Source organism: Ochotona princeps, chromosome 6, assembly GCF_030435755.1.
Source record: "Ochotona princeps isolate mOchPri1 chromosome 6, mOchPri1.hap1, whole genome shotgun sequence".
Lineage (NCBI taxonomy): Eukaryota > Metazoa > Chordata > Mammalia > Lagomorpha > Ochotonidae > Ochotona > Ochotona princeps.
This window is the reverse complement of record NC_080837.1, coordinates 12,025,668-12,052,434: the sequence shown is the minus strand read 5'-3', so window position 1 is coordinate 12,052,434 and position 26,767 is coordinate 12,025,668. Positions and strand designations below refer to the sequence as shown.

The 26,767-nt window shown below is 50.8% G+C and overlaps 2 protein-coding genes across 3 annotated transcripts in view; one reads left to right on the top strand and one right to left on the bottom strand.

Annotated features, from left to right (window-relative positions):
• The window catches only part of FANCI (FA complementation group I), a 71,902-nt gene extending 60,546 nt beyond the window's left edge, over positions 1–11,356 (top strand). Inside the window, exons 31-37 of the mRNA XM_004577933.3 lie at positions 110–297; positions 3,981–4,034; positions 4,113–4,172; positions 7,512–7,583; positions 9,282–9,377; positions 9,650–9,757; positions 10,659–11,356. Coding sequence (XP_004577990.2) covers positions 110–297; positions 3,981–4,034; positions 4,113–4,172; positions 7,512–7,583; positions 9,282–9,377; positions 9,650–9,757; positions 10,659–10,721 — 641 coding nt within the window. The 3' untranslated portion in view covers positions 10,722–11,356. The remainder of the gene's footprint in view (positions 1–109; positions 298–3,980; positions 4,035–4,112; positions 4,173–7,511; positions 7,584–9,281; positions 9,378–9,649; positions 9,758–10,658) is intronic.
• Positions 10,943–26,629, bottom strand: POLG (DNA polymerase gamma, catalytic subunit). 2 transcript variants are annotated; one of them, XM_004578320.3, is made up of 22 exons: positions 25,731–26,629; positions 22,152–22,347; positions 21,492–21,656; positions 21,225–21,371; positions 21,030–21,109; positions 20,166–20,348; positions 19,898–20,052; positions 19,614–19,740; positions 18,582–18,818; positions 17,664–17,778; positions 17,450–17,536; positions 17,048–17,155; positions 16,496–16,656; positions 15,774–15,827; positions 15,563–15,680; positions 14,748–14,883; positions 14,425–14,671; positions 13,108–13,230; positions 12,780–12,948; positions 12,408–12,616; positions 11,523–11,683; positions 10,943–11,083 (listed from the first exon to the last, which is right to left on the bottom strand). In XM_004578320.3, the coding sequence occupies exons 1-22, from the start codon at positions 26,354–26,356 to the stop codon at positions 11,007–11,009; spliced, it is 3,681 nt and encodes a 1,226-aa protein (XP_004578377.2). In that variant the 5' UTR covers positions 26,357–26,629; the 3' UTR covers positions 10,943–11,006. The 2 variants fall into 2 exon arrangements, with proteins under 2 accessions (XP_004578377.2, XP_058521584.1); XM_058665601.1 differs by lacking the exons at positions 21,492–21,656; positions 22,152–22,347; positions 25,731–26,629 and having other exon boundaries at positions 20,166–20,334; positions 21,225–21,355.
• Between the last annotated feature and the right edge of the window lie 138 nt (positions 26,630–26,767).

The following is a 26,767-nucleotide window of genomic DNA, read 5'->3' as shown; positions in this document are numbered from 1 at the left end:
CCATTTAGACTTTAGTTAGTAGTACTTTGTTTACTTCTAATCTTTCTTTGCTGTTACTTCTTTCGGGAAATAAGGCTGGTTATGTTTAGATGTGCTGGCTTCCTTTCAGAAGAAGCCTCGTCTCAGATAACCGCAGCGAATGATCCCGCTGAGAAAGCTGTCATCGTGCAACTGGGAACTCTGCTGACAGCTTTCCATGAACTGGTACAGACGGCCTTGCCATCAGGCAGCTGTGTGGACACCTTACTAAAGGGCCTCTGTAAAATGTACACCACCCTTACAGCACTCGTCCGATATGTGAGTATCTCAGTCAGATTCACTGCACTGTGCTGCCCAGCCAGCCAAGAAATGAAGTCAGAGCAACAACCTACTACTGCAGAATGCTTTCAGGGGAGCTCTCGCCTCTTACTTCTGAGTCATGCTTTTATTTTAGCTTCATCCAAAGGTAGCCCCCAGTGCATTGGTGTAGCAGGCTGATCCTCCCCCCTGTGGCACCAGCATCCGTAAGGGCACCGGCTCATGTTTTGGCTGCTCCACTCTGATCTCTAGCTCAAGGCCTTGGGCCCCTGCACCCATGTGGGAGACCCAGAAGAAGCTCCTAGCTTTGGACTGGCCCAGCTGTAGCCATTGTAGCCATTTGCGTATGAACCAACGAATGCAAGATCTGTCGCTCCCTCTCTAATTCTGACTTTAAGTAAAATAAATCTTGAAAAGTAGCACAAGGATCTCTCTCCACAGTCCAGGGAAACCCGGTTGATGGCTGATTCTAAATCTGTGTGCACGTTCTTATTTCCTTGACGTGTGATTAAGTACACCAATTGAGACTCGTTGCTTCTTTCAGATACTTTAGAAGGCTTTATCTGAATTATAACTATATAGTTAAATCTGAGTTCATGTTGTAGAAAACACTATACCATTTTGAGGGCCGGTGTCCGATATTAGAGTGCCCCTTTGGGTCTTGGCTGCTGTATTTCCCATCCAGCTTCCTGTTAAGGTACCTGGAGAGGCAGAAGATGACCCAGGTGCTTGGATTCCTGCTTCCCAGGTGAGGTTCCTGGCTCTTGGTTTTGGCCTAGTCCTGAGCTGGCTATTGTGAGCATTTGAGGAGTGAGCCAACAGATGAAGATCTGTTTCTCTAGCTCTTTCAAATAAATGAATCTGTCTTTTTAAAAAATTTTACCATTTTTAACTAGGTATTAAAAGGTTATTTATTCCTTCTCTTATTTGCAAGTACGTAGTATATGCCTAAAGATGAAAAGATTTTTATTTTACTATTATTTTTCAAATTTTATTTTTTGGTGCAGTAGCCTAGTGACTAAAGTCCTCGTCTTTCAAGCGCTAGGATCTCATATAGACGCTGGTTTGTGTCCTGACAGCTCTACTTCCCTTCTATCTCCCTGCTTGTGGCCTAGGAAAACAGTGAAGATGGCCCAAAGCCTTGGGACCTGCGTCCATTTGGGAGACCTGGAAGAAGCTCCAGGCTCCTGGCTTAGGCTCAGCTCAGCTTCTACCATTGCAGCCACTAGTGGTTTTACTTCTCTGTGTATCTGACTTTCCAATAAAACTAAATCAATCTTTTTTTAAAAAATATTTATTTGACAGACAAATCTGCATTCTCACATTTCTGTAAGTGACAGGACTGAGCCAAGCTGAAGCCAAAAATACGGAACTAAATGCAGGCCTGCCCTGTGGATGGCAGGGACCCAAGAACTTGAGCCGTTATCTGTTGCCTTCCAGGGAGTATATTAGCGGGAGATTGAACCAGATGCTAATGGGGACTTGATCTGGACACTCCAGTGTGGGGTGTCAGTGATCCTAAACAGCACTTTAACTGCCAAGCCAGATCGTCTCCCGTTGTTTTTATATTTACAAGGCATTCCCTGCCTTTACTGAACTTAAGTTGATGTTTCTTAGTGTCTGTTAACAGGAAACTTTTTATTGTCGGAACCTTTTGGTGCTTATCAGATTCAGGGTGTAATAGGAAGGAGGTTTGTTCAGTTGTGGTGTTACTAATGACCCATAGACTGCTGGTGTTTTGGGACAGTAGGTTAAGCTGCTATGTGCAGAGCCAGTATCCCATGTGGGTGCCAGTTTGAATCTAGGTTGTTTCACTTCCAGTCCAGCTCCCTGGTAAAAGCAGTACCTAGGAACGTGGCAGACTGTGACCCAAGTCCTTAGTCCCAGGCATCCATGTGGGAGACCTGGCTTGTGGCTTTGCTTGGGCACAGCCCTAGCCATTGGCAGCATGTGGGCAGTGATAGGGGCAGTGATAGAAGAGATCTCTGTCTCTCTAACTGCCTTCAAATAAAGATCTTTAAGGGGAGAAAATAGAGGGAGGGAGAGAAGGAAGATCTTCCTCTGTCTCTGCACTCTGTATATCCGCCTTTCCAATAATAATAAACCTGTTTAAAAAAAAAAAAGGGCAGACAACACAAGAGGCAGTCATCTGCCAGTGTGCTCGGCATGTGGCCATCTCAGAGTATATGCAACTCTAGTCAGAATTCATGACAGCTTCTCACTGCTGTCATGGAAATATAAAGGTCTTTATACTAGTCATGGAAAAGTGCATGTTATAGAAAACTAACCATGGATTTCATTGCACCAGAATAATTCTCAAATTTTTTGAAGTACCTTCATTCTTGGTAGCCTCTTTATTGGCTTTTCTTTTTAAAGGTTTATGTTTGTTTTGTGTTTTCATTTATTTGAGAGACAGAGAGCTCTTGCAGCTTCAGGTTTACTCACCAAGTACCCACACTAGTTGAGGCTGACCAAAGCCAAAGCCAGATGCCAGAATACAGTCACACATCTGTGGTGGGAAACTAAGTATTTTGGGCATCACCACTGTCTCCTGGGGTGCTCATTAGCAGGAAACTGAATAAGAAACAGAGGTAATGGGGCCCTGCACAGTAGCCTAGTGGCTAAAGTTCTCGCCTTGCATGCACTGGGATCTCATATGAGTGCCAGTTCGTGTCCCAGCTGCCCCACTTTCCAATCAGCTCCCTGCTTGTGGCCTGGGAAAGCAGTCAAGGTAGGCTCAAAGCCTTGGGATCCTGTATCCGTGTGGGAGACCCGGAAGAGGCTCTTGGCTCCTGCAACCACTTAGAGAGTGAGTCATCAGACAGAAGATCTTCCTCTTGTCTCTCCTCTCTGTATATCTGCCTTTCCAGTTAAAAAAAAAAAAAGTAAGGGGCCCGGTGGCATGGCCTAGCGGCTAAAGTCCTCGCCTTGAAAGCTCCGGGATCCCATATGGGTGCCAGTTCTAATCCCGGCAGCTCCACTTCCCATCCAGCTCCCTGCTTGTGGCCTGGGAAAGCAGTCGAGGACAGCCCAAGGCTTTGGGACCCTGCACCCGCGTGGGAGACCTGGAGGAGGTTCCTGGTTCCCGGCATCGGATTGGCGCATACTGGCCCGTTGTGGCTCACTTGGGGAGTGAATCATCAGATGGAAGATCTTCCTCTCTGTCTCTCCTCCTCTCTGTATATCCGGCTTTCCAATAATAATAAAATCTTTAAAAAAAAAGTAAACACACAAACAAACAAAAAATCAGCAAATGGAAGATGTGAACCCACTGCCTCAGTATGTGCTGGGACATCAAGCAGCAGCTTACCTGCTGCACCAAATGCCTGCTCCTAAATTAGAATGTTCACCTTTTTTTTTTTATTATTGGTAAGACAGAATTACAGGGGAAGAGAGAGAAACCTTTCATGGCTGATTCACTCCCCAAATGACCACAATGGCGGCCGGGATTATTCCAGACTGAGGCCAAGAGGAACGCTTCAGCTGAAACAATTTTCGTCACCTGAACAAGTCAAACAAAAACCGTCATTGCTTATAATCTGGGAAGTTTGGGAACTCTGAGGAAAGGGAAAAGGAAGGCTTGGTTTTTGTGGGTTTTGTTTTTTACTGTTGGAGTGATGAGTTCTCTACAAGAGTCATCAGTAGTTTCATAATATAATCTAAATCTGGGCATCTTCTATTAGTATCTCCAGGTGTGCCGGAGCGCCAGAGGAATTCCGAAAAATATGGAAAAGCTGGTGAGTTAACTATAACTTCCTAGGGAATGTGGGAATCTTTCATTGCTACAGTTACATTGGTTTCCTTCTTTGCTGCAGGTGAAGCTGTCTGGCTCTCATCTGACGCCGCTGTGTTATTCTTTCATTTCTTACGTACAGGTAGGTAATTCAGAGGTAGGACTTCTGTTCCATGGGGACTGCTTGGTCATGCAAGCTGGTGTATACAGATTCCTTGCTTACCAAGAGGCTGAGGCCTGTTTATAGACACAGAAGTTCAAGGACTTTGCAGCAAGCTCTTGATTCATTCAGAGGAAACACTGTGAAGGCAACAAGAGCTTGATAGGCTTGTGTTTGGAGCAGTGATGGAATAAGCACGCGGGGATTCAAGAACATCTTATTTTTGGGTGACAGACACACTTGGGGAATGTGATTAATGTGACAGCAAGCACACTCAAAAGGGCTGAGAGCAGCACTTTAGGGAGATACCAGAAAAGGAGCTATTTTCTATCATTTATCCAGACCCCCTTTCTTCTCCCTCTGGGGGAGGTTTGAAGAAATTTCCAGGGCTCTTATAGAGTGCAGAGAAATTTCAAGTGTTACCTGGTCCTAAATCCCATCAAATTCTTGATTCTTGCTGTACTAGAACCTCCATTACTTTTTTTTTATAAGCCCCACCACTATTGACACATTGGGGTCAGGAAATCCTTGGCCTATTGTATGCATTTTTGGACTTTTAGCATGTCCTTGGTCTCTATCCACCACAGGAGTGGAGGACTATCTGGTGAGTGGGCCATTATAAATCCCATGAAATCATTTGGTCTGATCCTATCAAGGCAACTAGAAATTTGATAAATGCATACCAGGCTCATTTTTAAGTTGGTAATTTTACATAACGTGTGAACAATGTGGCTCTTAGAAAAAGGTTCCCCACCCTGAACTAGATACTAATATTCTCCCTAGTGTAACAACAAAAATGTTCCCAGAAATAAAATCACTTCTATTGACTGGCTTGAGTGATGGGAGACCTCCTGTCTTCTAAGGCCACGTAGATATTATAGTAAACATTTTACCACTATTACTGATCCTTGAAAAACTAGGGATTGGGTCCACTAAGTGTCAGTCTCATCTAAGATTCAAGGACCAATTATTAAAGTACCGGGTTGTGATTACTTTGATATTATTATTTGTTTAAAAGGTGCCCTTTCCCTTTGAGAATTAGTAACCAAGTAGCCTTCTGTCTGGATTTACCTCAAGTCCAATAGTGTACTGGTAACTGGGGCTGCCACCTTGCCTTTGTACTGGTTTGGTGGGCTGCTTCAGGAATGCATCGTTGGCTTTCACCTGGCCAGGGTTTGCAGCCTGTTGCGGTCAAGCCTACTCGCCTCCAGGCTGCTGCTGCTATCTCACCCCAGTAATCCTGAGCAGGCTTCCTCAAGCTTCCTGTTTGGAAATTTTGATTTTAGGTGCCATTCTGTTAAACGTGTCTGTCATCTATAATGGGACATATCCTCCCAGTCCTAAATTTGGGTTTGAATTTCCCCATGTCCAAGTCTTAATGATGCCTCTAAAGCCACAATTCATAAAATAAACTATATAGATTAAGACCTAAGGCAGGGGAGGAGGTGGTTTATGAGAAATGATATTCAAAATATTCCTTACATTAAACATTCATGGTGTCCATTAGCATATTAAAGATGTTAAAGGGACCATCAATGTATTCAATCTTAATTCTCAAACACTTTCAGGAATATTTTTTTTAAATAATAACATTACTGTTTTATAGAAAATAGAGTATTGCCTTTGGAAACATTGCTGTAGGCCATATTTACTACATTCTGAAGAACCCTGGACCTTGTGTCTGATATGTTAAACTTGCTCATGTGTCACCTTACTCACTGTCAGGACTTTGAGATTAGTATTTACTCTCACGTTAAATAGTGAGAAAAATTCATGGGAGTGTCCAAGAACAAACAGCTAGTAAGAAGTAGGGCTGGGGCTTAACTCCAGCTAGTTAGTCTCTACAGTAGGCCGAGTAGGAAATGTTGCAGGCTTTGTCTCCCATACGCTCGGCCACCCCTGCTTCATTCTGCCAGTGGAACATGGAAGTGGTCACAGACAACATACAAATAAATGACTGTGGCTATGTTCCAGGGAAACTTTATTCTCAAACAGGCAGTGAGCTGATTTGTCCTAGAAACTGTAGTTTGCCATCCCCCCATACCTGATACTTGTGTAAGTCCAAAATGTTAGAGTTTAGATTCTGAAGTGTTTTCTTTTACAAATCACCAGGTACCTCCCAGATAGCTCTTTTTCCCCACATTGCATAAAGTCCATTTTGTATATTCCCTGGACGTTTTTCCTTTCCCCATCCATATGTGCCTCATTGACCAGTTAGGTGGTCTGTAGGCCGAACATTTTCCATCTTTGACAGGTATTTAATGAAAAACCTGGGGCAATAAGCCCCTTTTTCTTACCTAGCACCTTAGATCTTGATGGGAAGCAGTGAAAACCATCCTGCCTAGAATCATACTTTTTAAAATTACCTATTTAAAAGTCAAGAGTTAGGAAGGACAGAGGTGGAAGCTTTGTCCTCTATGCCACAATGCGAGCCCCTGAATCATGTCTTTAAAGATCTTACCTGGTTATTCTGGAATGGGCCAAGAACAGGGTTGATTTAGGGAGTTTCAGAGGTCCTTGGCCGCTGCCTCTAGGAAGAGGCTCACTTTATACTTGGTCAGGGGAGGTCTGTCACTGCTTTCCTTCTCCAGAAACAAGGCCTCACCCCAGCTACCATGCCGTCCAAGGCCAAAAGTGGGTTTCTTTAAACTAGCCTCTCTAGAATCTGTGCTCATTCTCCAGAAGCTAGCCTAAGGAACAAGGCTCCTGTCACCCTGAGACTGCAGCACAATAGCTTCTCTGCATTTTCAAGCCTGTTTTGTTGGTTAATTCCTAGAAGTTCTTGGGTCAGAGCTTCCTACATTTTGTGTACTTCACACCTGGGTTCCCCCCCACACTTATATTTTCTCTTTTCTTTGTCAGAATCCTACACTATTTGAATCTTTTTAATAGTCCACGTGTCCCCCTTCCTTAACTCCAGGAGTTCTTTATTGCCTGATGATGTAAAAACATACATCCAGTGAGGGCCTCGAAGTGGGAGCTGTGCAGGCTCCTGGAATAGCTTCCCCGGGCAGCTCCCCAGCAGGAAGGTGTCCATTCTGCTTCCACCTTGACAGCTGGCATTGTAAATCTCCTTTTTTAGCTCTCTGGTCTATTGCCTGGCCCAGGACAGTTTTCATCTGCTGGCTCCAGGAGCAACAGAGTGCAAACAGAGGGAAAAAGTGGAGGGTGGGGCAGGGGATGAGGAAAAAGAGCTGATAGTTCAGGATTATGCAGCATCACCCAAAAAAATTTTCCCATCTTTTCAGTCTTCTAGAAAATTACCACTAACACCAAAAAACTGTCGGGATTGGAAAAAAAAATGTGTTTCTGTTTCTTTAGAATAAGAAGAGTAATAACTCGACACATACAGGGGAGAAGAAAAAGAAAACTGCTGCTGTTAGCACAGCCATGGTAAGCAAGCTGCTGACAGGCATCCAGGGACTGGTGAACTTTCAAACACTGAATGGCAGAGGGCAGTTACAAGAATACTGCATGTTGTATAATTTCACTTACACGAAAGATCTAGAAAAAGCAAATCTGAGGCAAAAACATATTCATGACTGACTCCAGTTGAGCGGCTTAAGGAGAGGGGAGACTGGGATGATAGCTAAACAGGGTCAGGTTTTCTTTAAGGGTAATGAAACTGTTGTAAAGTTGATTGTGCTAATGTCTGTATAACTGTCTGAATATATTAAAGCTACCGAATTGTACGTTGGTGAGGGTGCAGGAAATTGTACAGCATATTGTTGGCAAATTCAAAATGTAGTGCCTGATTCTCAAGGGAATGGTTTGGCAGTAATTTCTGAAAGTGAAGAGAGACACACTGTTGTCTAGCGATGGTAAAGCCCCACCAGTCTGAAAGTGCACCTTGGGTGTGTGCTGAGGCCTTTAGAACTCACGAAAACTGCACTGCCACACATGCATTTCCTTTTGCACCAGAGTAAACTTGTGTTTAATTCCACTTCTCCACAAGATTTTGAAGACACCTTTGTAACTAATCTCCATAGTAGAGATTAGCTAAGTAGGTTCTGGTATATTTACACTGGATAATACCGTACAGACCTGAAAAAAAGTCTGGATATTCAGTCATAGAATTATCTCCAGGATAGTATTTTTCAAAAGATGAGAACAGTGTCCTCACTTATGAGTACCAAATACACATGAATCATTTTGGAAAATTCACAATTTGAGTTATTTAAATTAAAAATTAATGTGGGCCCAGCACAGTAGCCTAGTGGCTAAAGTCCTTGCTTTGCATGCCCCCAGATCTCATATAGGCACTGTTTAAATCCCGGCTGATCCACTTCCTATCCAGCTCCCTGATTGTGGCCTGGGAAAGCAGCTGAGGGTGGCCCAAAGCCCTGGGTCCCTGTACCCCCGTGGGAGCCCTGGCTCTGGATTGGCTCAGCTTGGTCATTGCAGCCACTGGGAGGTGAACCAGTAGATGGAATAGCTTCCTCTCTGTCTTTTGTTTTCTCTGTATATCTGCCTTTCAAATAAAAATAAATAAATCTAATATCAACTCCTGGCTCCAGACACTTGGCTATAGCCATTGCAGCCATTTGGGAGTGAACCTGCAGTCAGTCTTTGCCCTTTCTTTCTTTCTCTCTGTAAATCTGCCTTTCAAATAAAAATAAATCTTTTTTTAAAAAGTCAGTTCAGTGGGCAGATGTTAGAGCTAGTGGAGTCAGCCACTGGGGAACTCCACTCCATATCAGAATGTGGGTTTGAGTTCCAGCTCCTCTGCTTCCTCCTGATGTGCCTGGGGTTACTGGTTCACATATCTGGGTCCCTGCTATTCATGTGGGAGACCCAGGTGGAGTTCAGAGCTGTCAGAGCTCTTGGCTTTGGACTGGCCAGTACTGGCTCTTACAGGCATCTGAGTAGTGAACCAGCAAATGGAAGGTCTTCACCTTTCAAATAAAAGTTAAAAACAAGTGTCAGAGGGAGCAGCTGGATTTCTGTAGGGGGTCCGAGAAAGATTCATTTCAGTTGGCATTTGCTCCCAGGCTAATTTTCCATCCAAACCCATGTGCAGTTCTACTAGCTTCAGAGAAAAACTGCAAAAACTGCCAAATCTGAACTTTGAAGTCTTCTCTTTGTCCATAGGCCAGAGTTCTTCGGGAAACCAAGCCAATCCCCAACCTCATCTTTGCCATTGAACAGTATGAAAAATTCCTCATCCAGCTTTCTAAGAAATCCAAGGTAAACAATTACCTGTCATCATTTCTATCTGCTTTGTTGATAGAATTGGAAAGCCAAAGCACAGTGGGGGGAAAAAAACTGCAGTCCATTGCCTTGGCTGTATCTGATCCAAGGGTTTGAATCTAAATACCACATAGGAAATTTGGGGAGACAGGCTGACTGGGATTGTGTTTGCTGTAAATAGGAACTGAAGAGTGTGTCATGAGTACTCTAGAAATGGCTTGAGGTGCCCCAACACCACCCACGAGTAAGCTGTTCCTTTCCTGTCGCAGGTGAACCTGATGCAGCACATAAAGCTCAGCACTTCACGAGACTTCAAGATCAAAGGGAACATCCTGGACATGGTCCTCCGGGAGGATGGGGAGGACGAAGACGAAGAGGTCAGTACCTGCTGCTGCCCAGAGCGCAGGACGCCCCAGCCACTTGCTGAGCAGGTTGTTGATAGCCTGTCCAGAGGCAGCTGCAGACGAGTAGGAGGGCAGCCACCAGCAGACATGGAAAGGCTAAGGGTGGTCAAGCAAAGATGAAAACTGAATTACAAAGAATTCTATGAAGTTGTCCAGGCTTGCACACATTTTGGGCAGACATTTCCAGGTGGAGGGTGGTGACATAATAGTCTTGGTGTGGGTCCTCGGTATCAGTTTTCCCTTGTTCCATGCCCTTATTCGCAGCAGAGCCTCTTGACTTGGCCAGGCCTTGCCAGTTCAGTGCATGCCAGCTTCTCAGCCCCGTTTTCCTCTCTGGCCTCGTCCTGACCTGTTAGTTTTCCCATTTTGAAGCAGAGCCCTAATGTTTCTTTTCCTGGCACATAAAAATTCTCATTTTAAGTTTGTCTAAGATACAAATAGCCAAAAAAATGGCCCATCCCTGTTTCAAAATTGGAAGTTTACATAAGGCACCTTTGATCTATGGCTTCTGGACAGTGTTTTGAGCCTGTACTCTTGATTGTTTATCACACTCCAGGGCCTAGTGCCCAGCCCTGTCTGCTCCCTTCACCTACTTGGGATTGGCGTTCAGGAGGGTCAGGCCTCATTCCGATGCCAGAGGCTCCTTCGTGTCCTCCTGTGCTATGTATGATTCTTGTCAGTGTAATAAAAGCCCCAAGGGACAGAGTCGGCACTACCTTTTTCCAACATAATTACATCCCCTGAGTGGAAATGGGGAGAAAGCATGACTAACACAGCCTTGATGATAAGATAAGGTTTTGTTTTGATTTGTTTTAATGACCATCCTTACTGCTTCAGATTTACCATGTAAGCGCTGACTTCTCTACCTTTCTAGGGTACTGCATCTGAGCATGAGGGACAGATAAAAGAACCACCCAAGAAGAAACAGAAAAAATAAATGAAATGCCTGAGTTAATTAGTCTGAGCTGTGAGGCTCCTGCTTCCTTTTTGTCCAGCAAGCAACAGTGCCACTTCTCCTACAACCTAAACCAAAGTTGCATCTTGGTTTTTAAACTCAGCTGCATCTTTACTTAAAGGAATCTTCTTGATGGGTCCTGATGTGAAAAAATGCCTGGCATCAGGCAAGCCTTTTGTAAAAAGCGTAGCTGGAAGCCTGAGTTTGGGAATGTGCCCCACCCCTATGAAGCTCCACAGGAGCAGATTCAGAGGCTTCTCCGGGCAGTTAGGGTCCAGGCTGGCTTCGTTTCTCCAGAGAGCCTTTGGTGAGTTCGATTATCTGGTAAATATCCAATGCTTCACCTGCAAGACACACAAACTGGTTAGGATGCCTGCTCCCGAACTTCAGCTGAGAGCTCAGATGTGGCAGAAAGGTGTATGGAAAGGGTGAGACTAACTCAGGGAACGTCCTTACATGTTAGGAGGGTTCATTTTCTCTTAGCACAAAGTAAGTTTGTCTTAGATACATTTTATATAGAAAATAAGCTTTCTTATTTACTTGTTTGCATTTAAAGCATGGGTGTGTTTTCACCTGTGAATGCACTTTGACTTTATTTAATAAACCTTAAAAATTTCTGGTGTGGCTGCTAAAGATAAGAGTATATGACGCTCGGGTACATCACTCATTTCCTGTGAAGAGCTTTGCAGAAATGTCCTTGTGTAGTTTGTACTCCCTTGACCAGGCCTGCTTTGTGTCTCCCTCACATCATGTGTGTATCAAAGACAAAGCTGTATGGCTCACCCTGGGGAATCCCGTATCTTCTTTCCATCCCAGTTGGGTTGGAAGGCGTTTTACAATCCATGGTCACTTCCTTCCTGAGGCATCGATCAATATCAACTGCACTGAAAAAGGCCACTGACTGGGGCAAGTCATGCAGACCCAGCTTGTAGGCAAACATACACCTGAAAGAGACCCAGGCTCCTTTCAGCAGTGGGACCCATGCTATGCTCACAGCTCATCGCTTCAAGAGTGAGCACGTGTTAGAGCAGGGCCTAACAGGCTAAGCAGCCCTCCACTGAAATGCAATTAGGAACAAATTTTATTCCAGTTTGGCACACTTTATTGATACGTATTTTTTAAAGTACTTCCAACCTCTGGGCTAGAGTTTGAGGAATAGACGTTAGTTTTGTTGAGCTTAACCCCTTGAAGCTGACCAAGAGGACAGTGGTGACTATGCTGAATATCATAAGCATTCATTATCTACCCACTAATCAGGATAGTTCATGATTCCCAAACTGGTTTTGGGTAGCAGGTCAACACTGAACTTGGTACTACATTTAATCGTCCTCACAAAGTAGGAATCTTACTGTGAGAAATTACACCTCCATACATAAAATATGAGATACTTTTAAGTTAGACTTGGGGTTCCCTATTAACAGTACTTTCTGTTAACAGAAGAAAAGTTGGCACCTAAGAAAACATTTTGGGGTGAAAGAAAAAAAACTCCCAATTTTCTTTGTATTGATGTTTTCTGACCTTTGAATTTGAAAACTACTCTTTTAACAACTCTCCTGCCAATTTTGTTATGACTTTGATACATTTTTAAATTAGAGATAAAAGCAGGTCCAGAGTTCCCACCCAAATCCCTATGCAGGAGCACCAGGAGCCAGGGCAGCGGGGTTATACCTGGTCAGGAGGTTGGTGATCTGCAGGGCCAGGGCAGCACGATAGCGGTCCTCCTCCCTTACCAGGTAGCGAACCTCGTCATGGATGCTGATGCAGAAGCGTCCATCGATAGCAAACTCTTCAAACAGCCACCTCATGGCCACAAGCATGAGGTGTAAGTAGTCCACAGCAGAGCTCTGTACCACCCAGTTCACACGACTGGTCATAAACTGGGGGGTAGAGGTAGACAGAGGTGAGGGGGCTCATCTGCACAGCCCTCACTCAGCTCTGGGGCAGGAAGTCAAACTGCTGGAGGACCTCCCGTCACTAATACACTAGTGAGGCCTGTTGGCCATGCACCCTCTTCCCCATGTTCCAAGGGTAACAAGGTACCTCCCCCTGGACAGCTGAGGGCTCCAGGGCTCTGCTGATGCGGCAGCCTAGCACCGGAGTACGTGGTGTCTTAGACATGGCAATGCTCTCCAGCTTATTGAACATTTCTGATTCTGTACCCCCCATCCATGCTCGTTCAGCAACCACATCCCACTTTTTCCTGTGTGACCTGAGGGACCAGGAACAGAGAGGGCAAATTTTATCTTTGAGCAGCTCAGCTAAAAATCTAAGCATCCCAGACACCCTCCCCCCCACCTGCCCTGAAAGACCCGGAAGGTTCGAGAGACCTTCCCCCCCACCTGCCCTGAAAGACCCAGGAGGTTCTCACTTCTTTGAAGCTTCTCTCTGGATCTTGCGCAGATCCTGCAGGGAAACCCAGCCATCTTCAGTCTTGTCCACAGACAGATCCAGCTGTCTCACTAGCCACTCGCCCTCATCTGACAGCCGGTACCTGAAGGCAATAGTATCCCCATTGTTCCTGTGGGACTGCATCCTCCACACCAGGGGTGTTCACAGATCATCTTGGTTTTCTAAAACCACTATGGAGTCAAGCCTGTTGTCATAACTGAAGGCTTCAGTTCAGAGATCAAAGGTGCAAGAAGCTAAGTGACTCGCTGGGGTCATGCAACTTGGAAGCAGTGCAACCCTAACAGGATTCCAGGAGTTGGGCCACAGAAGCTGAGTTCCAGCCTGGTAGCCAAGGAGGACAGAGACCAACACAAGAGCCGTCACTGCTCTTAGTGTCCTAATGCCTGGGACACTGAGCTGCTCATTCACCTACAGGTACCTCATTCAGCAGGGTTTGTCACTCCAAATTTGGAGGGTGGACAAGAATACACTATTAAAAGCAAGAAAGACTTGGAGAAACAGAAAATGGGAAAACACCCTGCCATGCCTAGCTTCACTACCCAGGTCCACTGCTTGGACTCCCTGTTATCACCAGGCTGCCACCCAGAGACTCTAGGGCCATGTCACTCACCTCCTTAAAGGAGCAACGGGGCTTCCCCCACTGTCTGGGCCTCTAGCCCAATCTCCTTTCTCATCACTGCCCTTTCTGCACAGCACACAGCACGGTAGCAGCCTCGCCCACCACCATCCACTCTGGGGGGTGCTCAGCACCCCTCTTCTGCACCATGATACTTTTCACTTATTTCATGAGGAGGTGGGTTTCCCTGTATATTATGCCTAAGGAAGCTGTAAGTGTATCCTTGCCCCCTTGTGATTCACTAACCTGCTAGGGCCTAGAAAACAGTATTATCAGCAAGCAAACTTGATGCTGTTGCAGGGCTGGTCAACTAAAAGCCTGTATCAAAACCGGCCTACATTTCACAGTCTCCCTGCATTTCCATCAACAACTGTGCTACCCACTTGCACACTCCACTTGCTCTCATCCCCTGCAGGCACTGGGTCTGCGACCTCTATGTGACTGTTAGTGACAACATACCATAAGTACAGCTTTATCCTAATAAGGAAGACTAACTACAAAGCAAGCTTCAGGACTTCAAGGACACACCGTTTTGGAGCTTGGTCACGAAGGTCTGGAGGTAAGGGGAAGGTAGGATCAGCAATGAAAGACGACAGCAGAAAAGAGCAGGGTGGCAGGCCTGAGAGCTGAGTATTAACATGGCTGGGAAAGGAACTTTACCGGCGGAGGCCCTTGGTGACTGCGTACATCTGCTGGGCCTTCTCGGCTGCCTCCTGCCGTGTAAGCCGGTGGTTGAACTGCATCAGCAGGCGCTCGGCAAAGGGCTGTCCAGCCCCATAGATGCGGCCATAGTTGAAGACTTTGGCGTGCTCACGGCTGATGCCCACAGTGTTGGCTGTCTTACTGTGAAGATCACTGCCCCTGCTCTTCCTGCCCTGCAGTGTCATCCAGCCAAAGGCTGTGCAGCCTGGAGAACACAACAGGACACAGGAAGCTCTGGAACACTGTGCCCAGTCACCGGGGCTCCGAGAAGGCAGGCTCACCATGCATGCCGGCGAAGTGAGCGTCTCCTAGCACAGCTGCAATCCACAGCTCCTGGGAGTCCACGTCGGCACCCACGAGCACATAGCCAGGCGGAGCCTGCACCATTGCTTTCAGCTCACTGCCCACTCGATCGGGCTGCAGGGAGAATGAAGTCCGGCCTGTTTAGATACCCAAATGACCTCCAAGCGCCCATTTCTGGAGCCATAGTTGAGAGGGAACTGGGGCCTTTCCTAAGGGGACAGCTTTACAGAACATCTAAGCATTGCTTCAAACTTCACAGTAACACATACCCACCTGTCAGCATCAGAGGCGACAAGGCTACCGAGCTGTCTTACCTACTTAGCCTCATTCCAAACTCCCCAACAGCTGAAGCTATTACTGTCCAGACAGAAACAGGTGCAGGCCCAGCGTGATAGCCAAGTGGCTAAAGTCCTTGCCTTGCAAGCGCTGGAATCCCATATGGCCACCAATTCTAATCCCAGCAGCCCTGCTTGTGACCCTGCATCCATGTGGGAGATCCAGAAAAAGTTCCTGGCTGCCAGCTTTGGATTCTCTCAGCTCCAGCCACTGTGGCCACTTGGGGAGTGAAACAGCAGAAGGAAGATCCTCCTGTCTCTCCTTCTCTCTAATAAAAATAAATGAATCTTTTTTAAAAATACATTTGCAAAAGCAGTTTAGCCAGGTTTGAACTCAGAGTCCTGCCTGACTCAGATTTTGAGTTCTTGTCCCTGTGCCTGGCAAAAGACAAGGCACTTGAAGGCCCAATTCCTAGACACCTGGGCGCAGAAAACCAGGGATGAGACCGGACACTTACCCTGGCGTTGCTGGCAGTGAGCCACGTGGGCTCCACAGCCCGTCGGGTAATGGTGCCAGCAGTCACCACCTGGGGCAGGATGGCCCCGTAGTGGCCTTCCTCGTCATAGTTGGGGTGCCTGAGGTGGAAGAAAAGGAGTCTCAATAACTTGCATTGGTCCCAGGGTGTTCCCCACTCAGTTCTATTCCTACAGCTGCCCAGTGGTTCCTACCTGGTCACAGCACGGGGCAGAGCTGACCTGGGTAGCCACACCACCATCTGGGAGCTGTGGAGATAAACTCAGCAAGTCTTGGGGAGAAGAATGCACCCTCATCCCACCATTCCCTATCCCTCAGGGCTGCAGTACCTCAACCTCCTTGCTGCTAACTGGACTCGGGGTGGGTCATGGCTCGGCCAAGGTCTGGGGCTGAGAACAGCCTGGAGGGTAAGCCAGCTGGGAACTGTCTGGGCTGAGGCAGCTTCTGTCGCTCTCCTGGGATCTAAGTCACTGCCCTTTACACACCCACAGCAGAGAGCACTGACCCATCTCAGCACTGCTCACAAGAGTATGCTGGTAGCTTTAACAGCCTTGGATATGGTCTTCCACACCTGTCTGTTGACCATTCCCACACTCCAAGACCCAGCTCCCAGCCCCCAAGGGTCTGGGAGGCATGGCAGGGCTTCATGGCATGGGCGCCCCCAAGGGTCTGCCACGTTTAAGGCTCCGACCGTTACACCAAGTAGTTCTGTCAGAGCCCTAAGTCTAATGCCACACTAAGCAGGGAGACCAAAGCTGAGGAGGTGAAGATTTGCCTGTGGTATCTGCCACCAGGACAAGCTGGTGAAACCTCTTGACCACAGCCAAGCGGTCCCTCTGGCCACCCAGACTGAGTCAGAAGGCCCAGGCACTTCACCTGGGGTACAGACAGGCCTACTTGCTCTCCCAGGCCTTACCTGATGCGCTTATGGGCATTCCTCCAGAAAGAGATCATCTTATTGATTTCCAGAGCCCGGGGCCCACTGGCGCCCCCTGGGCCAGCCTGCAGGGTGCCGTCCTCCATCTTGGGCAGGAAGTCCTTGGCAAAGGGGCTGCCCACATTGTAGCTATTACCATCCTGAGGAAGATAAAGGAAGCAGTGGCCAGAGTCAGGTGGCAGAGTGCTAGCAGCCCCAAACCTCTGTCAGTCTAGGGCAGGCTCCCAACTGCATCCCCCACATCCCACATCCCACATCCAGAGGCAAACCTGGTCCTCCCGTAACAGCTATTAGTTGGACCTACGTGTACAACTGTGCTGGACGCTGGACGTGCCCTGTGTCACTGGATTCTCTACGATATTTACCACCCAATTTTCAGAAGAAAAGCTCGGAGAACAGCAGTTACTCAAAATCACACTTGCTCCCACTGTTCCTGTCACTTCCCCAGCAGGGCCAGTTTCCCGGCCTGAGTCATAGCGGAGGCTGCTGAAGGCCTCGAGCACAGGGCAGGCCAGAAACCAGGACACACACCTTGTGAGGCAATTTGAAAAACCAGCAGCCAGGGATGTCCACGTCGTTGTAAGGTCCGTTGCCGTGGTGACAGGTGGGCTGGGTGGCTTTGCAGCCACCAACAGCACTCTGTGGGGGCCACACACCCCATCAGGCTCTGCACCAACACCCGCATTCAGGAAGGGCCATGGGGTATGGGTGGGAAACAGGCCTGAAAGTCATCAGATGAGCTCGGAACTGACGGGAACTCCAAGGTCTCAGTGTGCTCCTTGGCCCCCAGATCATGTGGGGCCACCCAGGGTAGTACCTCAAACACCCCCCAACTCCTAGAGAACTCTGGGAGAAAGGAAGCTACATAGGCAAGAGGGAGTTCCTGCAGGGCAGTACCCACCCAGGAAACCACTAAGCAGGCACCCCTCTCACCAGAGCTGGGGGCTGGCCTGACACCACAGTGCCAACATTCTCCATCCTGGGCTCTGCCTCCACGTCCAAGCAGCCCAGTTCTTCCACCTGGGTAGACCCAGAGACCAACCAACACGTTGAGGCAAGGGCCCAGAGGTGCTCCAAATCCACCAGCCACCCTCAGGGTACTTGAGTCAGCCAGCAGGCTCTTCCCTGGGCTCAGAGCCTCGCTCACCGTCTGCCACATGGCACTGCTGTCAGTGAGCACGAACTCCTCGGCCAGGCCTGCCTCCTGGGGCTGCTGCTTCCCCTGTTCCAGACAGTGTTTCCTGTGCAGGGACTCGATGGCTCTGCACAGAGAACAGCAGCAGCAGCCTGAGTCACTGGGTCTTCTCTGGCTTAGTCTCAGCTCCCGCTGCTTAGTCCCCAGAACCAACTCTGAGGCAGAAGTGAACAGTACTTCCCCGGCTTGACCGAGGGAGTGACAAACTGAAAAGAAGGAAGTGTCCTGGTGGCAGGCATGGGCTGCAGGCCTGGTCTGCCTCCGGTCCCAGCTCCTCCAACCCAGTGAACTGCAGCCTGAAGAACGGTGCTGAGAAAACAGAGTCAGGACCGGGCCCCAGCCCCGGGGGCTCCTGCCCTTGTCTACCCATGGGCTCCAAGGAGCAGGACCAAACGTGGACCCTGCCTTCCCTACAGAGCCAGCCTCTGAATTCTGAGCCACATCAAGTGTTGTGGCTGTTCCCAGCATGTGCTTGTCCACAGTCAGGGCTTGTGACCTCAAGTCAACTGCTCTTGCCAGGCCTCATGAGCTACAAGGCAGGGAGAGCCATGCTGTCTCCCAGGGTTGCTTGGGGACCAATGAGGAAAGCTGCAAAAGGGTTCCCCAATTGGCCAGTAGCAAGCAAGGCCATGTCTCCCACTACTTCTAACAGCCTGTCTGCACACTCCAGGAAGCCACTGGGCCCAGGAGTGTCAGTGACCTCCCCACTCTGAAGGTCCCAATGCCCCCACCAGGTGGTGAGGCCCCAGCTCCTGGAAACCTTGAGGGATGAATCCACCTCTTCCCTTTGGCCTGAGCTGACTTTAAGTTCCCCAGGAGGAGAAGGGAGCCCCAGGCCCAGTCCCTCTCCCCAAAGAGCCACAGCCTTACCTATAGGGGCAGGGCACCCCTTCCAACTCCAGGCTGCTGCTCGCTGGCCCCTTAGCCAGATTGTCCCGCCTCCCAGGCACCAGGTAGCCCCAGCCATGTCGCTCTGAATAGTGCAGAGGGAAGCCATCCCAGGTCAAGGCCATGAGTTTAGGTGTGATCCTCATCTGCAGGCTGAGGAGGCTGGGGCCTGGCGTCCAGGCAGGGTCATCTAGCCGAGGACAAAGCTTCCGGTACCACCTACACCACAGCCAAAGACAGCAGTCACAGTCGGGGGATTGGGGATGCAGCAGGGGTCTCTCCCGTGACGAACCCACCCACTCTCCAAAGGCCCAGGACTTTCTGACAACCTCAGCCTACAGTCACTGTCCCCCTCTCCTGGAATGCCTTGATCAGGACCCCCATGGAGTTCCCTGGAATAAATTAAAATATTTCGAAAGGAAAGAGCATACGTTCATCCCACTTGATTAGTCAGAAGCCAGGACCCCAACCACGCCCAGCAAGATGGGTTCCTTCCCAAGTCCTGTGTGAAACCAGGCAGAAGGCAGCTGCACCTCCACCCACAGGCCTCCCGCTGTCTGGAGACACACAAGCTCCCTAACTGGCGCCTCTCGGCAGCTGTTCACCAGGGCCAGGACAGCAGTGTGGGGTGAGGGGCACCCTTAGGGTCACACGTGTGCAGAGTCAGCACCTGCCCCATCACTTCCACTCTCTGAGGCTCAAATGAAGGCTTAGTGGGAATCAGTGCTGCCTGCTCACTGCTCACTGTCCCATCATGGACAGTGACACCAACTGCACTGGTTGGTCCACACGCCTGATTCTCCCAGGGAAGAAACGCTTCTCTCTGCCCCCCTGGGGCAGCACACAGTAGGTGCACAGCACACCATGCAAGCTCCATGCCGTGGGTCAGTGAAGGAAGGGCAGGACAGGAAGACGGAGAGGATGGTGGCGGGCTGCAAGGTGCACATGTGCCCTGTCTCTGCGTTCAAGTGCAGACCAGATATCTTGAGGATGACGCTGGAGTGCAGGACTCACCCTGGGTGGCCAGGAAGGTGCTGGGGCCGCTTGGGCAGGGACTCCGTGGTGGCCTTCAGTTGCTGCAGGCAGGCACGGGCCATGACATCTCGCTGACACTCCTCCTCCTCACTGGGTGGGCCAGGGTCTGTGCAGGATGGCAAGGGGACATCTGGGACCAGATCCTCCCAGACAAGACATCTCCAGGCTCCACAACTCCAGAAGGCCAGGGCAACCCCTGCCCAAGTGCCTCTGGTCCCTGGCATTTTCCCAGGGCCCACCCGACCTCCCACCCATGTTCCCACCTTCCTGATCCATGGGATTCCCAGGGGCACCAGCCCCCGAGGAGGGCGACTTGCTGGCTGAGACCAACTCATTCTTCTTCCCCTTCTTTGCCTTCTTCTGCTTGAACTCCTGCAGCTCCCACTCCAGGTCCCAGAGCCAGGGGTCGTCCTTGTACCTGCAGAGCGGGTCACCAGTGCAGGGCTGAGGCCGACCAAGAACCAGGCTTCCTGCAGACTCCTGCCGCCTGGCCCCGCCTGCCCAGCCCCTGCTCCACTGCAGCCTGGTTACCTCTCTCCTGAGAGCAACTGGCAGGCGTCATTGGCCAGATCCATCAGCGATTTCTTCATCTCCCGCTGCAGCTCCTCATAGGTGCTCTGTGCTTCTGCCAGGTACCTTTCCCAGTTGTGGTTGACTGGCAGGTAGGAAACACCCATCTCCAGCATGCCAGCCAGAGTCACTGGGTGGGGACACCTTGGGATTAAAAACCAGAAACTGACCACAGGAAGCAAGGCTTTGGCCCAGGTCCTGAGCCAGTTTGGCAAATTCAACCTAATCACCCCCAGGTACATCTTTAAAGTCAGACAACTCTACTGCCACCGCATCCTGGGTAAGGCACCAAGTCTGCGTCTCAGTGTCTTCATCCTATCCTCTGAGGCAGTATGGGAATTCTGGATCCCAAAAATGAAATGGTGGGCACTTGCTGATACCTGTGCCAGGCCCTCTGCTACTAACTGTATACACCAGAAGCAACCAAGAGCCCCAGGGCTGACCTGGTCAAGCACACCTCTGTGCGCCTCTCAGACGAGCACTGAGGAAGAAAAACCCAGAAACCTGCACGAGGTCAGAGGAATAGGACAGGACACTCCAGATCCGAACAAGATCTGGCTGACACCTAACGAGTGGCCGCAGGCAGGGCGTCTGTGACACCCTCCGGGCAGCACCTGGGTGCAGCAAAGGCACTAGTCTGGTCCCCAGCCTTCCCCTCCAGGGTCCCTGCACAAAGCCACAATCCTGGGACAAGGTGGCCCGTGGACAGAAATGGGCTCCGTTCCTTCAGCCCATGAAGGCTAATGTCCCAAGCCTGAGAGAGAACTAGCATCACCTGATCCCCTCAGGGACCAGGACCCGCTGGCCCACCCGGTTACCCCTCACCTCTCCAAGAAGAGGGGAAGCTGCTGCCGGAAAACCTCGTGAGTGGCCCACACATCCTGGGCACAGTACTGCATCAGTGCCTGCACAAGGCAAGAGGGAAGACAACGGGGTGTACAGTCGACCCACAGTCAGCATTAGGTCTCGGGGCAAGCCCGCAGCCGCAGTCCCGTGTTCAGCCCCAAGCCAGGACCTCACCTGGAAGTTCTCCCGGATATCCTTCATGCTCCCCTTCACAAACAGTTCCCGAGGCTCCTTCTCTAAGGGAGGCCCCCCGACGTACAGGCTGTGCACGTCGGCCAGATTGTTGGCACTGCTCATTTCCACCCAGTCCCAGGACGAAATCTAGGGGACCAGGGCAAGGGGCACAGCAGGTCAGCCTGGCCTCATGCCCAAGAGGCAGACTGTTGTTAGGGAGAGGGGGTCCAGGCACCCAGCTCCTGCCCACACGAGGCCTGTGCTCACCACTGGGCCGCTGGCTTTCCGCTGGGACTTCTGAGCTCGCTGTGCAGAGAGCTGGGCCTTGTTCCTGCCCTGCTTGGCCGCCATCCACAGAGTACGCTGGAAGCTGCTTAGGCCCGAGATGGCCATGTGCATGCTCATGGTGTCCAGGAAGCGCATGTGGGAGCCCTGGGAGTGGGATGCCACTGAGGGGCCAGCCTGTCACTAGTGTGCTGGTGTCAAGCCCAGCCCAGGGCAGTCTGCAAAGCTGCCTGAGCCCAGCACCGCCCTACACACGCAGGCCACTGTCGCCCACCCCAGGGCTGCTGGAAAGGCACCACAAAGCAGCACTTCTCATTGTTACATGCCAGGCCCGGTTCTGACAGACTTCGCAGGTGTTGTCCACACATCCCCCGTAATCCCGTAAGCTAGCACCTGCTCTCCTTACAGTGAAAGACACTGGGGCTTAGAGACACTGAAGAGTTCACACAGCTCGCTGGTGGCTGAGGCAGGATGTGAGCTCAGGCTGTGGCCAGAGTCTCCAAAGACCACATGGAGATGGGGCATCTCAGGCTCTGCTGCTGTCTTGGCCCAGGGAGTGCAATCCTGGAATGACAACTTCCCCAAGCACTGCCACCACGGCTCCCAGCCCCCGCCACCTGCAGTCTGCCCCAGGAACCTTACCTGGATCAGGTACTGCTCCCTGATGTGGGCTCTGTCGAAGGAGACATTGTGCCCCACCACCAACTGCTCCTGCCAATCCCGCTGGGTGGGGCCACCAGCACTGGCAGGGACCTCCAAGGGGATGAGGTCAGCCGGCGACAGCTGGCTGGTCCAAGAGTAACGCTCTTCCACCAGCCGCCGGCTGCACCAGGAATACCTGTGGGAGGCAAGAGACAGGTGGCTTCAACCCGGAAGCACTCAACTCTGCTCCACAGCACCCACTGAGTCCCACACTACCAGCTAGGGGTGGCCCTCACCCTCAGGGCTACACGGCAGCTGGGGCATGTGTGTGCCAGGTGAAGGGAGATACAAAAGTTTTTGCAATGTCACAGGTAACACTGGAGCTCCATGCTACAGTATCAGGAGCCACCTGGAAGCAGCTTAGCGTAGGACAGTACAGTGTTTGCCAAGTAGAATGTCCAGAGTCCACATCTTGGGCTCTGTGCGTAAACAGCCAGTGCCCACGAGCTAATGGAGGACACACAGGATGACAGGGGAACCCAAAGGGGATGGCAAATGCTGCACACACACACGGATGAGTCATCTCACGGTGGGAAAGGTTCGGAGCAAATCACACACCAATGTGACCATCCTAAATGAGAGAGCGGGGCAAGTGCCAGAATGACAGCAGGTACGCTGGGGTCAAGGGACCAGCGAGCACTGTCTGCTGGGCCTGACACCGACTCAGGAGAAGGCTGTTGTTCACGCGAGATCCACAAGGCCAGGCGTAGAGGAGCAAACGCCTGTCACCACCCACAGACTTCCAAAGGGCCAAGGCGTCAAAGTGAGTGATGGCTGATGCCAAAGCTCCGGGTGTGGGCAAACTGCGGCCCTCACAGACGGGAGAACGGGCCTTCGACACACATAAACCCTGTTTCCATAAACAGCCAGAGGGGACAGAAAAGAAGAGGATCTTAGCTTTCAAGCTGGCAAATAATCTAACTCACACTGCAAATGCTGGGAAAAGCAAGGAACTCAAACTGAAAATGTTTGCCGTTGTGCTCACCACGTCAAAGCCCTTAGAAACAACACAGGAGTTAGTCCTGTGACACAGCGGGTTAAGCTACCACTGTGACACTGACATCCCGTATCAAGCCCTGGCTGCTCAGCTTCCAGTTGAGCTCCCAGCAAATGTACCTGGGAAAGCAGAGGATGATGGCCCAGGTGCTCCACGCGGGAGACCAGGATGGAGTGCCTGGCTCCTGGCTTTAACCTGGTTGATGCAGCAATTTGGAGAGTGAACTAACAGATGAAAAAAAATCTCTTCATCCATTCCTCTCTGTCATTATCCCTTTCAAATCAATAAATAAATCTTAAAAAAAAAAAAAAGAAGTTAAGGGCACGGCATGATAGCCCAGCTGAAGTCCTTGCCTTGCACACGCCAGAATCCCATATGGGCACTAGTTCTAATCCTGGCAGCTCCACTTCCAGCTCCCTGCTTGTGGCCTGGGAAAGCAGTTGAGGACGGCCCAAAGCCTTGGGACGCTGCACCTGTATGGGAGCCCTGGAAGAGGTTCCTGGCTCCTGGCTTCAGATTGGCTCAGCTCTAGCAGTTGCGGCTCACTTGGAGAGCAAATCAATGGACGGAGGATGTTTCTCTCTGTCTCTCTTCCTCTATGTGTATCTGCCTTTCCAATAAAAATAAATAAATCATTTTTTAAATAAAAGAAGTTAAGAAAAGGCTAAAAATGCTAAATATGTAAGATGACAGCAAATGACAGGGACCTTAGCGACAATAAGAAGCCACAGTTGGGCCCGGCACCGTGGCCTAGTGGCTAAAGTCCTCGCCTTGAACGTGCCTGGATCCCATATGGGCGCCGGTTCTAATCCCGGCAGCTCCACTTCCCATCCAGCTCCCTGCTTGTGGCCTGGGAAAGCAGCTGAGGACGGCCCAATGCTTTGGGACCCTGCACCCGTGTGGGAAACCTGGAAGAAGTTCCTGGTTCCCGGCTTCGGATCGGCGCAGCACTAGCCATTGTCGTCACTTGGGGAGTAGATCATCGGATGGAGGATCTTCCTCTCTGTCTCTCCTCCTCTATGTATATCTGACTTTGTAAGAAAAATAAATAAATCTTTAAAAAAAAAAAAAAGAAGAAGAAGCCACAGTTGTGGTACGGATGCACAGATGCAGCTGTGTAGGAAGCCACACTGTGACAGTATTCCTGATTTTAAAATGAGGACAACAAAATGCAAACACCACAGAAAAATTTCAGAGCAGGACCAGGCCATTGCTCCCCATTCTCCTGTGACTCTGAACTAAAGCGTGGAGCAGCCTGGGTGATGACCCTTTCCGTGCATGGTCAAAGCGCCGGCCGCCCAAGGCTCCTCCCGCCTCCCGGAAGGGAACAGTGGCCGTAAAGAGTACGGCCATGTGGTGGGGCATGCCAGACTGCAAGGCCACTCATTGCTCTCAGGGCACCATGCACTGTCCCAGCCACCTACCCGTCTGACCCCTGGGGGCCAGCAGCAGCCCAAGTGCTAGCGGACCGGTACCACTTGATTTAGTAAGTGACGCCCCCAGTACCACCAGCGAGGAACGGAATGAGCATGAGGGCAGAATGGGACGGAAAGGAAGAGAAAGGAGAGCTCAGAAGGCAGAGTGAAAGGATGGAGGAGAAAAGGCAAATTGGCCAAAAACAACCAGCAGACAGAAAACCAACTCCTTCTCGTCCCTGGCTCCCTAGGCTTTCTCGCAGCCACCAAAGCCTGTGACTTTCCAGAACAATGGCCGGTGTTCCCCTTTGCTCCAAGGGACCTGGACCTGCACCAGCATGCAGCCACCTGAGCTTGCTCTCCTTCAGCCACCAATGCCTACCTGATCTATTTAGCCATGCTTTCACCATTTTCAACTGCACATTTAACATTTCGCAGCTTTCTTTACAAAGATGTAGCTTCCAAGAGGAATAAAGAAACTGCCAACTTTTTGTGCTGGCCATGCCTGGAAGCATTAAGGCTATAAATAGTATTTTACTCCTGGGACGAAGAATAAAAAGGGGAGAAAGAGTACTGCCATCACTGTGAGAAAGAAACGTGCACAGCACTCAGAAAGTCACTTCAACTAGAGACACCTGCTTGGGGCCAAGTGTCTGCTTAGAAGGCTGGGGGAGGGAAGCAGGTTTCTCGGCTCGGGGGGGAGGGGGTCGACAGGTGGACAGGACTAGCTGGTTTGAGCTTTACTGGGGAGGCTGGGTGTGCTGCATGTCCTAGGCCTCCTGGGACTATCCCATAAAGGGGAATTTCTCCCGGAACAGCCAGCGGCATCCACAAATTAGAAAAACTGTTGAAATGATCTTTTCAGACTAACTTGCCAGGAAGCTCTCGGGGAGGTTCAAGGCATCCAAACACGCCCACCTCCACTGGCCTCCCTGTTGGTCTCATGCACAGCACAGTGTGCTGTTCCCGCAAGGCCCTTCTCACCAGCTCCTGGCTGCCGGGGAGGTGTCTGCTGACCGGTCCCCGTTTGCAGGGGCGAGCCTGTTCCAGCACAGGCCCCAGGCAAGCACCACTGAACGGTCACTACCCACCTGGGCCCCTACTCACCAGGCCGAGGGGGATATGGCCACCGCCAACGTGGGGCATGTTCCCTCTGGCAAGCAGACCTCCACGTCGAACACCAGGGCCCGCTCCTCGGGGACGGCCACGGGGACGGCCTCCCCCTCTGGGCCGTAGCGGGTCCAGCCCTCCGCCCAGGCCCAGCTCCGGGGCTGCGGGGGCAACTGCGCCTGCAGCAACAGGTTGGCCGCCTCCAAGTAGGGCAGGCTCTGCTTCTGGGCCAGGAGGCGGAAGTGCTGGTCCAGGTCGCCCCCGTAGAGGCGCGGGAGGCGCAGCTCCACATCTGGCAAGGGCGTGGCGGGCTGCCCCCAGAGCCCATGCTGCTCCAAGTGCTCGATGCTGCGGCGCACCGCATCCTCGTCGGGTCCCTCCGCTCCGGGTCCGAAGATCTGTTCGTGCAGCCCCCTCGACAGCATCTGGATGTGCAAGGGGTTGTACCGCAGCTGCCCGCCCTCCGAGGATGGCACTTGCGGCGGAGGAGGTTGCCCTTCGCTGGGGACAGGGACGGGGATGTGGACAGAGCTGGAGACCCAGCGTCCTGGAGTTGGAATCGGCCCTGGCCTGCCAGTGGTGGCCATGGCCACCTTCCTCCAAAAGAAGCGGCTCAGACTCATGGTCGGTGCAGGGAGGCCCCCGCTGGGATTCAGAACCCCTGGCTTTGGGCTCCAGCTTGGCTGCTCTCACTGGCGGGGAGCTTCAGAGAGAGACACATTCAGCCTCTGCGTTTTTGTCCGTGCAACGGGTCCAACCATGCTGCCTGCAATCCACAAACCCTAGAGGAAACAGACGGCATTTAGAGCAGGTATGTACGCCTACAGATCACATATAGTCTTGACAGCCCTCACTCGTGGGGCAGCACCTTTGGTGTGAGTTGTGCTACGCCTCTCCCCACCCCGTGCGTACGCCGCCTTCTGCAGGTGCTCCCCAAATGTATCCGACCACCCCGGCCCGAGGGCTGAGCGCCCCCCGAAAGCACCAGAGCCTGGATTCGAACCCGTCAATCGGGCCACCGCCCCCGGGGCCTT

What these genes read in the sequence shown, in the direction of transcription:
- POLG (XM_004578320.3), bottom strand. Translation starts at nt 26,356, where the DNA reads ATGAGTCTGAGCCGCTTCTTTTGGAGGAAGGTGGCCATGGCCACCACT. An exon ending in GCCATATCCCCCTCGGCCTG is followed by an intron (nt 22,348 to 25,730) that starts GTGAGTAGGGGC and finishes TGCCTCCCACAG; the next exon opens with GTATTCCTGGTGCAGCCGGC. An exon ending in GGGAGCAGTACCTGATCCAG is followed by an intron (nt 21,657 to 22,151) that starts GTAAGGTTCCTG and finishes TCCCACTCCCAG; the next exon opens with GGCTCCCACATGCGCTTCCT.